Source organism: Erinaceus europaeus, chromosome 1 (assembly GCF_950295315.1).
Source record: "Erinaceus europaeus chromosome 1, mEriEur2.1, whole genome shotgun sequence".
In the NCBI taxonomy this organism is placed as follows: Eukaryota; Metazoa; Chordata; class Mammalia; order Eulipotyphla; family Erinaceidae; genus Erinaceus; species Erinaceus europaeus.
In genome coordinates, this window is record NC_080162.1 from 45,658,206 (window position 1) to 45,671,362 (window position 13,157).

Genomic DNA, 13,157 nt, shown 5'->3' on the forward strand with positions numbered 1-13,157 from the left:
AGCTGTTCTTGTTATTGATGACGTTGTTGTTGGACAGGACAGAGAGAAATGGAGATAGGAGGGGAAGACAGAGAGGGGGAGAGAAAGACACCTGTAGACCTGCTTCACCGCCTGTGAAGCAACTCCTGCAGGTGGGGAGCCGGGAGTTCGAACCTGGATCCTTCTGCCGGTCCTTGCGCTTAACCCACTGTGCTACCACCCAACGCCCCCCCCCCCTTTTTTTTTTTTACCAGAGCACTGCTCTGCTCTGACTTATGGTAGTGCAGGCATTTGAACCTGGGACTTTGAAGCCTCAGGCATGAGAGACTGCATAACCATTAATCTGCCCCTGCCTATGACTTTAAATTTTCTTTTCTTTTTCTTTTTCTCCAGGGTTATCTTTGGGGCTCAGTGCCTGCACTACGAATCCACTGCTCCCGGAGACTATTTTTGTTGCCCTTGTTGTTATTGCTGTCGTTGTTGTTGGATAGGACAGAGAGAAATTGAGAGAGGAGGGCAAGACAGAGAGGTGTAGAGAAAGACACTTGCAGGGTATCTTCACTGCTTGTGAATGGACCCCCCTGTGGGGGGAAGAGCCGGGGGCTTGAACCGGGATCCTTCTGCCAGTCCTTGTGCTTTATGCCAAGTACGCTTAACCCGCTGCGCTACCACCCAGCCCCGACTTTGAATTTTCTTTCTGAATTCAGTGATTTTTGTTTTGAGGCTAAAGAATCCTTTTGTGGTGGTGGTGGGGGGGGGTCAGGTGGTGGTGCACCTGGTTGAGCACACATGTTACAGTGCACAAGGACCTGGGTTTGAGCCCCTGGTCCCCATCAGCAGGGGGAAAGCTTCATGAGTGATGAAGCAGAGCTGCAGGTGTCTCTCTGTCTCTCTCCATCTCCCCATACCCCTTAATTTCTGGGTGTCTCTATCCAACAAATAAAGATAAAAGAAAAAAGAAAGAAACCTGGTGGTGCAGGTTTAAGGAAGCTTCTAAAGCGCTGTAGAGATGCAGGCCTTTTCTTGAGGGTATGAGCTGTCCTAGTGCTCCAAGGAATGAATGGGGATTAATTTCTAGACACACACACACACACACACACACACACACACACACACACACACACAAACACACTCTCTCTCTCTCTCTGAGCCTTTTTCTGCAGAGGCAGAAGGTGATGATGCTGGGTTGGGGCATGCACATCTGAGTGTTCTACACTGCCTTTGCAGGCTAGCAGACACTGTAGAGATGGGAGGAATTGAGATGAGTTCAGACATGATGTGCCCTGCACTTGCTTCTTTGCAGGGACAGTGAAGGTGAAGAGTTCCAATATCCAGGTGGGAGATCTTATTATTGTTGAAAAGGTGAGTAGAATCTGTGAGGGTGAGTAAATGGGGCCTGGGTGTCACCATCTGATGATTCTGACATGTTATTTGTGTATCTGGTAGACTAAACGAAGGTGTGCTCTTGATGTTTCTTTTCATTTTTTTTTTTTTTTTTTTGCCTCCAGGGTTATTGCTGGGGCTCAGTGCCTGCACTATGAATCCACAACTCCTGGAGGCTGTTTTTTCCCTTTTGTTGTCCTTGTTGTTTATCGTTGCTGTTGTTGTATTATTATTGTTGTTGTCATTGCTGTTATTGTTGTTGGATAGGACAGAGAGAAATGCAGAGAGGAAGGGGAGAGAAAGACAGCTGCAGACCTGCTTCACTGCTTGTGAAGCGACTCTCCTGCAGGTTGGGAAGGGGGGGTAGGGGGTGGGATGGAGGGGCTCCAACCGGTATCCTTACGCTGGTCCTTGCGCTTCGCGCCATGTGTGCTTAAAACTGGCTGTGCTACTGCCCAGCCCCTGCTCTTTATATTTCTTTTTTTTTAATATTTATTTTTTATTTATTTATTCCCTTTTGTTGCCCTTATTGTTTTATTGTTGTAGTTATTATTGTTGTTGTTGTTGGATAGGACAGAGAGAAATGGAGAGAGGAGGGGAAGACAGAGAGCAGGAGAGAAAGATAGACACCTGCAGACCTGCTTCACCGCCTGTGAAGCGACTCCCCTGCAGGTGGGGAGCCGGGTTCGAACCGGGATCCTTATGTTGGTCCTTGTGCTTTGCGCCACCTGCGCTTAACCGGCTGCGCTACAGCCCGACTCCCCGCTCTTTATATTTCTATTGACAGTTTTTGCCAGGGAAGAGATATCTTTCTCATCTCTCTCTCTCTCTCTCCAGCTCTCTCTCTCTCAGGCTTATTAGCCAGAAATCCTGCTTACAAACACAAATCAGAGTTTTGACTTTATGTCTGAAATATATATATATATATATATATATATATATATATATATATTTTTTTTTTTTTACCAGAGCACTGCTCAGCTCTGGCTTATGGTGGTGCAGGGGATTGAACCTGGAACTTTGGAGCCTCAGGCATGAGAGTCTGTTTGCATAACCATTATGCTATCTACCCCTGCCATATGTGTATATGTATATATATATATATATATTTTTTTTTTAAACTTACTCATAAAGTTTTTCCTAGTTGTTGGCTTGGTTTGTAAGCATTTAAAAATATTTATAATTTTCTTTTAAATGTTTGCAGTATTATAAAGCAATTTAAAACATTAAACCATTTAAAACCATTAAAACAACAACAAAGTAAATTTAAGTTGTCTACGTTTTGAGCGATTTTAGTTTGCATTTTAATGTCAATCTGTGCTTTTCTATCATTTTATGGGGAGCAAGTTTTAAGCATATTCTAAGACTAGAAAAAAATTAAAAATGCATTAAAATAACATTGTTAGTACGTTCATCCCTACAGTAAACGTTATCTGTGCTATGTATATTAGTAAGGTATTGGATCTGGGGGGATTGCAGGAGAGACTTGGAATAATATTTGATTAGAAAAGGATTGCATTTTAATTGGTCTCTGTAGGAAGTGGACTGTGCTCTTTTATAAAGATTAAATCCAAGAACTCAAGCTTGATTTGAGGCAGAGTGAACCTCTTCTGGGTGGCAGCTGCGAATCACACAGAGCCCTTTATGTTATTACATACCTTTCTGTTCATAATTAAATGAGGGTCTCCCTTGGCACCCCTCAGTGTTTGAGAATTGGCTTTTGTTGCCACTTACTAGTTGACTTCCTTAATAAAATCCTGCCCAAAGCCAGACATCCAGACATTGAGCCAGAAAGTTGGTAGAAACATTTAAGCACTAGCCGTGTCTATCTTTGGTTTCAGTTAAAGAGACTGGAGAAATGGTCATGGAGAGTTGGGACTTGGGAGGCTCTGGGTTCCTGGGTTGGAATTGCAGGAGGTAAAGGTTGAGTTTTCCAGCTAATAAGATACTCTGAGATAAGATTTCAGTAGGGGATTAGTCAAGTAACAACAGTGTGCAAGAGTTTGGAGATTCAAAACAAAACCAATCCTGACTCTCTGTGGGACAAAAGCAGAAACTTAAAAGGGTTGTGGGTTTTGGTTGTTCCCCCCACTGGAGGGGCTGGGGGTAGGGAGCAGGGCGGAAACTCCACATAGTAACAGTCTTTCTTTTCATAACCCAGAACCAGCGGGTCCCTGCTGACATGATCTTCCTGAGGACATCAGAAAAAAATGGTAAACATCTGGCATCAATTTTGAAAATAACCATTAACCTTTCAGTGGTAATTTGGTAAAATAATCATTTGAAAATGAAACAGAAGTAGATGATCATTTTTGGAGCCAAGGAGGCGAATCAAAAACATCTTTTTTAATAGTGCAGTGCTAAAAAAAATATTTGGGTGTGTGTGTGTGTGTGTGTGTGTGTGTGTGTGTGTGTGCGCGCAGGTCAGCAGATTTTGATTATTATCAAGATAGTGGGACCCGTGCTGAGTCACAGCTGGGAAAGGCACACACAAAAGACATGGTTTTCCTTTCTGGGCTGCATTTTAGCTCAACTCCAGGAGCTGGCAATAATATGTCTAATTAATAGAGGCAATGAGGAAGTATGTCTCACAGATAGAGGCAAACAGAAGTCCTCACTTCCAAGAAAATACTAAAATGTGTGTGATGAGATAGGTCAGGAAAGAAACTAGGACTGAGACAGAGACCCTGTTATTTGCAGTTATTTGCCTGTATGTTGCCAGCTGCCTCCATCAAGTTGATTTCAGATTCCCTTTCCTTTATTTTTATTACTTGTTTTTGCTATTGAAGCCACTTTTCCCCCCCTAGCTTATCAGACATAGTCAGAGGCCTCTAAACCTTTGGAAAATGCAAATATATTTCTTTGAGGTTATTGCAGCCAGTGTATTTCTGTTTGTTTGTTTTAATCAGATATAAGTTGGGTAGAATTGTATGCTTTTACTAAATCTGGGGAGGTGTTAGAAAACACAAAGCTGGGGGTCAGGCGGTAGCACAGCGGGTTAAGCGCTTGTGGCAAAGCGCAAGAACCTGTGTATAAGGAAACCTGTTCGAGCCCCCGGCTCCCCGCCTGCAGGGGAGTCGCTTCACAGGCGGTGAAGCAGGTCTGCAGGTGTCTCTCTGTCTCTCCCCTCTCTGTCTCCCCCCCCTCCATTTCTCTCTGTCCTATATAACAACGAATGACATCAACAATTCTTCTTCTAGTGTTTGCCCTTCTTCCGTAGCCAGTCAACAGCGTCAGGTTGAAAGCTGTCAGGAGCTGCTTGTTGCTGGCTTTGAAAGTGACTGGGATCCATGTGGATTCAGTCGGCTAGGAAGGATCGTCAGTTTCCCCAATGAATGGGTACTCACGCCAACAATAACAATAATAACCACAACAAGGCTACAACAACAAGGGCAACGAAAGGGGGAAAAACGGCCTCTAGGAGCAGTGGATTCATGGTGCAGGCACTGAGTCCCAGCAATAACCCTGGAGGCAAAAAAAAAAGAAAAAGAAGACAAAAGGTTAAAATAGTCTTATTGGGAGTGCGGCAGTAGAGCAGTAGGTTAAGTGCACATGGCGCAAAGCGCAGGGACCTGTGTAAGGATCCCAGTGCGACCCTGGCTCCCCACCTGCAGGGGAGTCGCTTCACAGGCGGTGAAGCAGGTCTGCAGGTGTCTATCTTTCTCTCCCCCTCTCTGTCTTCCCCTCCTCTCTCCATTTTTCTCTGTCCTATCCAACAATGATGACATCAGTAACAACAATAACAAAGGCAACAAAAGGGAATAAATAAATATTTTTTAAAAAAATAATCTTATAAAAACTACGGTTTTGAGAGGGTTGGGGGGAAGCACAAAAGAGCTTTGGACTCAGTGCATGAGTCCTGAGTTTGATCCCTGGCACTGCATGTGCCAAAGTGCTGCGCTCTCTCTCTCTCTCTCTCTCTCTCTCTCTCTGTCCCTCTCTCACTTTCTCCTTGCTTCCCTCTCCCCTTCTCTACCCTCCCCCTCTCCCCACAGTGTCTTCCCCAAAGTTAGATATATATATTTATTAAAGATTTATTTATTTATTAGAAACATAGGAGAAGAGAGAGAAGGAACTAGACATCACTCTGCTACATGTGCTGCTAGGGTTCAAACTCAGGACCTCATGCTTGAGAGTCTAATGCTTCATCCGCTGCTCCACCTCTCAGACCACAGCTGTATCTTGTGAAATAAACAAACAGATCTTTAAAACAAATACTGTATTTTTGTCTTTAATTGGTTCTTGTGTCCCATCAGAAAAGAGAGAAAGCATTATGGACTAGTCTTCCTATCACCCACTAAAATTAAAAAAAAAAAAAAGAAAGAAAAAGTGAAAATTTAGAAATATTCTTCCTTAATAGCTTCTGAGCACTGTAATTGCTGTGCCAGTGACTTGACCATGCTTCTCTCTGGTGCAATGCCTGTAGCTGCTTAGTTATATGAGACTGAACTGTGAGTCCAGGGGAGTTAGAGGCAGCTGAGAGCAGCAGCCCCTCATGTGGTACTGTATCCTGAGAAGTTTGTAGGGGTCAGCTCTTTAGTTCTCACTTAACTTTGGTGATGTTATCATTTCCAATTTGACAAGAAGAAACTGAGACTCAGAGAGGTTGTCTAAAGACACACACACACACACACACTTAATAGGGACTATATCTGAACTGGAACCTAAGAAAGTACAGTGGACCCAAATATTCTTTTATTTTTATTTTTTAATTTCTTTATTGGAGAATTAATGTTTACATTTGACAGTAAATACAATATAGTTTGTACATGCATAACATTTCGCAGTTTTCCATATAATAATACAACCCTCACTAGGTCCTCTGTCATCATTTTTGGACCTGGATTCTCCCCCCCCCCCACCCCAGAGTATTACTTTGGTGCAGTACGCCAGTTCCAGTTCAGGTTCTATTTATGTTTTCTCTTCTGATCTTGTTTCTAAATTTCTGCCTGAGAGTGAGATCACCCCATAGTCATCTTTCTGTTTCTGACTTATTTCACTTAACATGAATTTTTCAAGGTCCATCCAAGATCGGCTGAAAATGGTGAAGTCATCATTTTTTATAGCTGAGTGGTATTCCATTGTGTATATATAACACAACTTGTTGGACACCAGGGTTGCTTCCAGGTTTTGGCTATTACAAATTGTGCTGCGGGAGTCGGGCAGTAGTGCAGTGGGTTAAGTGCACATGGTGCAAAGCGCAAGGACCTCCATAAGGATCCTGGTTTGAGTCCCCGGCTCCCCACCTGCAGGGGAGTTGCTTCACAGGCGGTGAAGCAGGTCTGCAGCTATCTATCTTTCTCTCCCCCTCTCTGTCTTCCCCTCTTCTCTGCATTTCTCTCTGTCCTATCCAACAATGACAACATCAGTAACAGCAACAATAATAACTACAACAACAATGAAAAACAACAAGGGCAACAAAAGTGAATAAATAAATAAAAATTAAAAAAAAAGAAAGAAAGAAACTAGCCTTGGGTCCTCTGGAGAGAGTGGTAGACCAGGGAACTGAACCGAGGTATTTCTGGCTCAAGAGTATATAGAGGAAGTTGAAGCTGGCTAGTTCTTCTCCCCATTGGTCACTCTGATTGGCTGTTTTTATGAGAACAAAACCAGACTAGAAGTTGCCCAGAGCTACCCAGTGAAGGGCTCTTGAGCTGCTGGTGCATAGATGTTTCCTATTTTCCTTCCACAGGTCTTGCTTCTTCTTTTTTAAAAAGAAATAATTTAAAGAGGGTGAGATACAGTGAGAAAGGAAGGGAGGGAGGGAGGGATACCCCAGAACATTGCTCAGCTCTAGTTTATCGTGGTCCTGGGGATTAAACATGGGACTTTTGGAGTCTCAGGCATGAAAGTTTTTTTTTTTTTGCCTAACCATTATGCTATCTTCCTTGCTCAGGGTCTTGCTTCTTACGGACAGACCAGCTAGACGGGGAGACAGACTGGAAGCTTCGACTCCCTGTGGCCTGTACTCAGAGGCTTCCCACTGCTGCTGTAAGTATAAAGAAAGAAGTTGAGAACTAGATCAGTGTCTGGCTCTCAAACTCATATATTCAGGGATCAGATGTGGGATGATGGTGTGAATCAGGGATGCTAGGGCATGGGGTGTAGGGGTTATGGGGTGGGGCCTGCAGAACCTTGAGCACTTGTGGTGCTAATGTGGCCAATGCGAAATGAAGCCCCATCTTGTGGGGATGGAGGGCTTGGAAGGGAAGCTCACAGTCTAAGTAACCTTGACAAAGTGCTAGGCAGAGAGTGAAATTCAAAGCATGACATTCTTCTGTTCAGTATCTTCAGAACTAGTTCCTCTTGACTAGAATCAGTCCCAACAACTCTGGCTATCATTCTCAAGCCCTGTAGGACCCATCTCTCAGCCAAGGTCCTGACTTCAGCTTCTTGCTCCCTCCCATCTGCCTTTCTGCTCCAGTCATGATGCCTCTAGTCTGGTAACAGCAGCTTCTGCCATTGCCCCAGTTTCTGTCTGGTTGGACTTCTCTATCACATTTCTTTCATTTGTGTGCTGGTCTCCTTTACCAGAAAGGCTTTTTTTTTTTTTTTGCCAGAAAGGCTTTTTAAAAAATATATTTATTTTGTTTATTTATTCCCTTTTGTTGCCCTTGTTTTATTGTTGTAGTTATTATTGTTGTTATTGATGTCGTTGTTGTTGGATAGGACAGAGAGAAATGGAGAGAGGAGGGGAAGACAGAGAGGGGGAGAGAAAGATAGACACCTGCAGACCTGCTTCACTGCCTGTGAAGCGACTCCCCTTCAGGTGGGGAGCCGGGGCTCGAACTGGGATCCTTTAGCCGACCCTTGCACTTTGAGCCACCTGCGCTTAACCCGAGCCATCTGCGCTTAACCCGAGCCATCTGCGCTTAACCCGCGGCGCTACCACCTGACTCCCAGCCGGAGAGACTTTTTCTGACCACTCTTTCTTTGCACTCACACTCTACTTTCAGAGAAAGTTCCATTCCCCATTCTGGTGTGTTCACTGTGTCTACAGTGTATGGAACAACATATAGAAGTGCTTATGCAGAACTTGGACTAGAGCTGATATTTTGCACCAAAGTGAAAGACTTTGTGGTGGGGGTAGGGGTGGTGATGGGGTTTCAAGTCCTGAAATGTGATGGTAGTGGAGGACCTAGTGGGAGTTGTATTGTTATGTGGAAATGTTATGCATGTACAAACTATTGAATTTTACTGTTGACTGCAAATTATTAATCCCCCAATAAAGAATTTTTTTTTAAAGTAGTGCGTGTGGTCTGGGAGGTGGTGCAGTGGATAAAGCATTGGACTCTCAAGCATGAGGTTCTGAGTTCAATCCCCGGCAGCACATGTACCAGAGTGATGCCTGGCTCTTTCTCTCTCCTCCTATGTTTCTCATAAATAAATAAATAAATAAATAAATAAATAAATAAATAAATAAGGAGTGCATATGAAACAGCACATAGAATGATGTGTGAAACAGCAAGTAGAAAGTGTGGACCAGGTAGTCCAGGAGGTGGTGCAGTGGATAAGGCATTAGACTCTCAAGCACGAGGTCCTCGGTTCAGTTCCCGGTAGCACATGTACCTGAGTGATGCCTGTTTTTTTTCTCTCTCTCCTCCTATCTTTCTCATGAATAAAGAAATAAAATCTTAAAAAAAAAAAGAAAGAAACTTTGGTCCAGTGTACAGGTCCTGTCTAAGGGATAAGGGATTGACCAACTTAAGTAATTGGAGGCTTAATACAGGTGCTCAGAGTGCCCTTCTAGCACCTTCTGTCTTCCCCACAGTGCTGTACTTCTCACAACATAGTTTGTAAAATGAGATAAACAGGGAGCTGAAGATTAAGTTTTAGTATAAACCATGTGAGTTAGATGTGTCTGTGGACTAGGTTCCAAAGTCACAAAATGTCCTTTTTTGTGGGTACCAGAACCATCATGCCCATCTGTGGCTGGAAAAGATGAAGTGGAACATGTTGGTTCATCCTGTGCCTATGGTCTTGTCAATCATTGCTGTTCTTTTTTTCTTTTCTTTTCAAATATTTATTTATTTATTTGTTCCCTTTTGTTGCCCTTGTTGTTTTATTGTTGTAGTTATTATTGATTTCTTTGTTGTTGGCTAAGACAGAGAGAAATCAAGAGGAGGGGAAGACAGAGGGGGGGAGAGAAAGACAGACACCTGCAGACCTGCTTCACCACCTGTGAAGCGACTCCCCTACAGGTGGGGAGCCGGGGGCTCGAACCGGGATCCTTATGCTGGTCCTTGCGTTTCGCACTACGTGCGCTTAACTCTGAGCTACTGCCCGACTCCCAGTCATTGCTGTTCTTATTCTGCTGTGTGAGGAAGGAGTAGGCAAGACAAAGTTCTATCTTTGTAGAGTTAGAAAGGAATTTGCCTACTGTACTGTTGCTTTTTCATGGTCAGTGAGAATTGAAATAGTGCCATAATCACAATGTTAATGTTTAAGGCAGAGTTTCTAGAGCTTGGGCTTCTGACTATGGTCAGGAGCCCCTGGCAATCTTTTTGTTAGTTTCAAATTTTATTTATTACTACTTTGTTGGGGAAATTCTGGTTTACCTTTTTTTAATTATTATTATCTTTATTTAATGGATAGAAACAGCCAGAAATCAAGAGGGAAAGGGGTGATAGAGAGGGAGAGAGACACAGAGACACCTGAAGCCCTGCTTCACCACTCATGAAGCTATCCCCTGCTGGTGGGGACCGGGGACTTGAACCTGGGTCCTTGCGCATTGTAATATGTGTGCTCAACCAGGTGCGCCACCCCCCGACCCCCGAAATGCTGGTTTATAGGAGTTCTTGTTCTCAGAAGTACATTTTCACATCTCCCCAAGACAGGTGTCAGGACATCTCACTCACCACCAAACTGTCATCTCCCTCCGCCATAGGGCACTGTGTCCCGAACCCCCTTTTACTCCTGAGCCATTTTCTTCCTCCCTTTTCTGTCCTTGAATCTGCTGAACCATAACACATTTGTTATTGTTTCTCCTTTTATTTTCCCTGGCATTGTTTTTTAAGCTCTACCTATGAATGAAATCATGTGGCATTTGCCCTCCTTTGGGCTTTTTTTTTTTCCCTCTTAGCATGACTCTCTCCACTCCCAAATTACATCAGTGTTATAGCAAAGGAGATGATCTTGCCACTTCTTACAACTGAGTAGTATTTCTTTGTGTATGTGCACCACAACTTTCCTTACCACTCACCTGTCATTGGGCCTTTTAAAAAATTAGATACAGGGGAGTTGGGTGGTAGCGCAGTGAGTTAAGTGCAAGGACCAGCGTAAGGATCCAGGTTCGAGCCCCCGGTTCCCTACCTGCAGCTGCAGGGGAGTCACTTCACAAGTAGTGAAGCAGGTCTGCAGATGTCTATCTTTCTCTCCCCCTCTTTGTCTTCCCCTCCTCTCTCCATTTCTCTCTGTCCTCTCCAACAATGATGACATCAGTAACAACAACAATAATAACTACAACAATAAAACAACAAGGGCAACAAAAGGGAATAAATAAATATTAAAAAAAAACTTATAAAAAATTAGATACAGGGGCTGGGTGGTGCACCTGGTTGAGTGCATGTTACAGTGCACAAGGACCTGGGTTCAAGCCCCTGGTCCCCACCTGCAGGGGGAAAGTTTGTAAGTGGTGTCTTACAGGTGTCTTTCTGTCTCTCTCCCTCTCTGTTACCCCCTCCCTCTCGATTTCTGCCTGTCTCTATCCAATAAGTAAAGCTAATAAAGAAAAGAAATAGATACCACAGTGCAAATACATTTGTGTGTTAGGTGACTTTGCTGTTTAGCAGAGAGCTCAGGTCCCACCTGCGAGGGGTGGTTGGTAACCTCTAACCTATTTTCCAGGTGACATTGTGGCTCTAGTTCTCTGTACCACCTGAATGGTATTTCCTGATAGTAAAATGTATATAACAAGAGAGAGAGAGATGACCCAGGGACTAAGCTCGTGGCGGCAAAGCAATTACAAATTTTTATTCATCAGGACGCCCCAGAGTTGGTGCTAGCACACCTGGTTAAGCTACGTGGCGCCAACTGCAATGGCCGGCGTCAGCCCTCCTCCAGGTCGGGACACGGAAGAGACAAGACAGAAAGGGAAGTGGCTTGACAGTACCATACATGGTTAGGAGAGGACTGGAGAAAGGGGGCTGGGAATGGTATGAACCTCCTCAGCAACTATTGCTAGGGGTTCAACTGGCAGGATTAGCAATACCCTGTGGGGAATTAGAAAGGAGACCTTTAGTCATTTGTAAGACAAAGCAGAAGATTGTAGATAATGAAAGGATGGGCCATAGTATCAGGAATTTAGGGTGGTTCCTGAGGCCATGAGGCAGGGAGAGGATGGATGTCCCCTCAAGTCAAGCCCTGCCAAGCTCAACCACATGCTCACAATTTCCCAACAATAATCCTCATCATTTGTTAAAGTGTTGTTTCAGTGGCATTAAGTACTTCTGTATGCCGCCACCACTACCCAACTCCAGAATTCTTTCCTCTTGTGAACTTGAAACTTTTCTCCATTGAGTAGGTAGTAACTCCCTAATCTTTCTACCTACTCAATGGGGAAGTTACCATTCTATTTTACCTATGAGCTCAATAATTATCAATTCCTCATATAATTAGAATTGTATAAAATATGTTGAAGCTAATTTCACTGAACACAAACTTCTTCAAATTTCAACTATGTTGTAATATTTAATATCATAATTTATTGTTTTTTAAATTTAAGTAATATTCTACTGTATGTATGTATATATATATTTTTTGTTTGTTTGTTTATTCATTTGATGATAGACACTAGAGTTGCTGCCACCTTTTGGTGATCATGAATAATGCTGCTGTGTGCTGTGAGCCTGGGCATATGTGTATCATCTGCTTGAGACCCTGTTTTAGTTCCCTGCAAGGGAAATCTCTATGCTGTTTTTCTCAACAGCTGCACTCGGTTACATTTTCCCTAACAGTACACAAAGCCTTCTGTTTCTCCATCTATTCCTAGCAGTTACTGTTTCCCTCACTTTTTGTTTTCTTCAGGTAGATGTGAATTATATGTATTACCTCTCTGCCCTTTGGACAGAGCAGGTGCTTAATAGGTGTCTATTTTATGGGTGAATGTTTTCCTTGTGAACAAGTCATAGAAGCCAGAAGATGGCTTGCCTTTGTGTATGTAGGTTCAATACCATCAGCCCATTTAGCATAGTCTGGGAGAACACAGATGAACAGGTAGTTTCACTACCAAATCTCTCAAACTGTCTTGGGATCTTGCTTTTAGTAATCATAGAAAGCCTTTCTGGGGTCGGGTGGTGGTGCACCTGGTTAAGCACATGTGTTATAGTGCATAAGGACCCAGGTTCAAGCCCCCAGCCCCCACCTGCAGGGGAGAAACTTCACAGTGGTGAAGTGTTGCAGGTGTCTTTTTATCTCTCTCCCTCTCTATCACTCCCTTCCCTCTCAATTTCTGACTGTCTCTAATAAATAAATAAAGATAATTAAAACAATTTAAAAAAAGAAGTCCTTTCTATTTTTTTTCTACTTGCCCTATATTATTTTCCAACTGTTTGGAAAATAGTTGCTTTTGAGAAATAGTGGGTGTTTCCTGGAATTGGTCCCATCATAAACTTTGTCTTTACTCCAAAATGTTACCTCTGTTAAACAGGATCTTCTTCAAATTCGATCATATGTCTATGCTGAAGAACCAAATATTGACATTCACAACTTCGTGGGAACTTTTACCAGAGTAAGTAAATTTAACTTGGCCTGTAGTCCTGTCTGAAAGTGTGTGTTAGAAGTTAGTGCTGATGGTC

At 43.2% G+C, this 13,157-nt stretch overlaps 1 protein-coding gene across 1 annotated transcript in view; it reads left to right on the forward strand.

Moving 5' to 3' along the window:
- The window catches only part of ATP9A (ATPase phospholipid transporting 9A (putative)), a 189,407-nt gene that overhangs the window by 85,369 nt on the left and 90,881 nt on the right, over window positions 1-13,157 (forward strand). Inside the window, exons 5-8 of the mRNA XM_007533060.3 lie at window positions 1,283-1,341; window positions 3,524-3,575; window positions 7,259-7,353; window positions 13,010-13,090. Of these exons, the coding sequence (XP_007533122.2) occupies window positions 1,283-1,341; window positions 3,524-3,575; window positions 7,259-7,353; window positions 13,010-13,090 (287 nt within the window). The remainder of the gene's footprint in view (window positions 1-1,282; window positions 1,342-3,523; window positions 3,576-7,258; window positions 7,354-13,009; window positions 13,091-13,157) is intronic.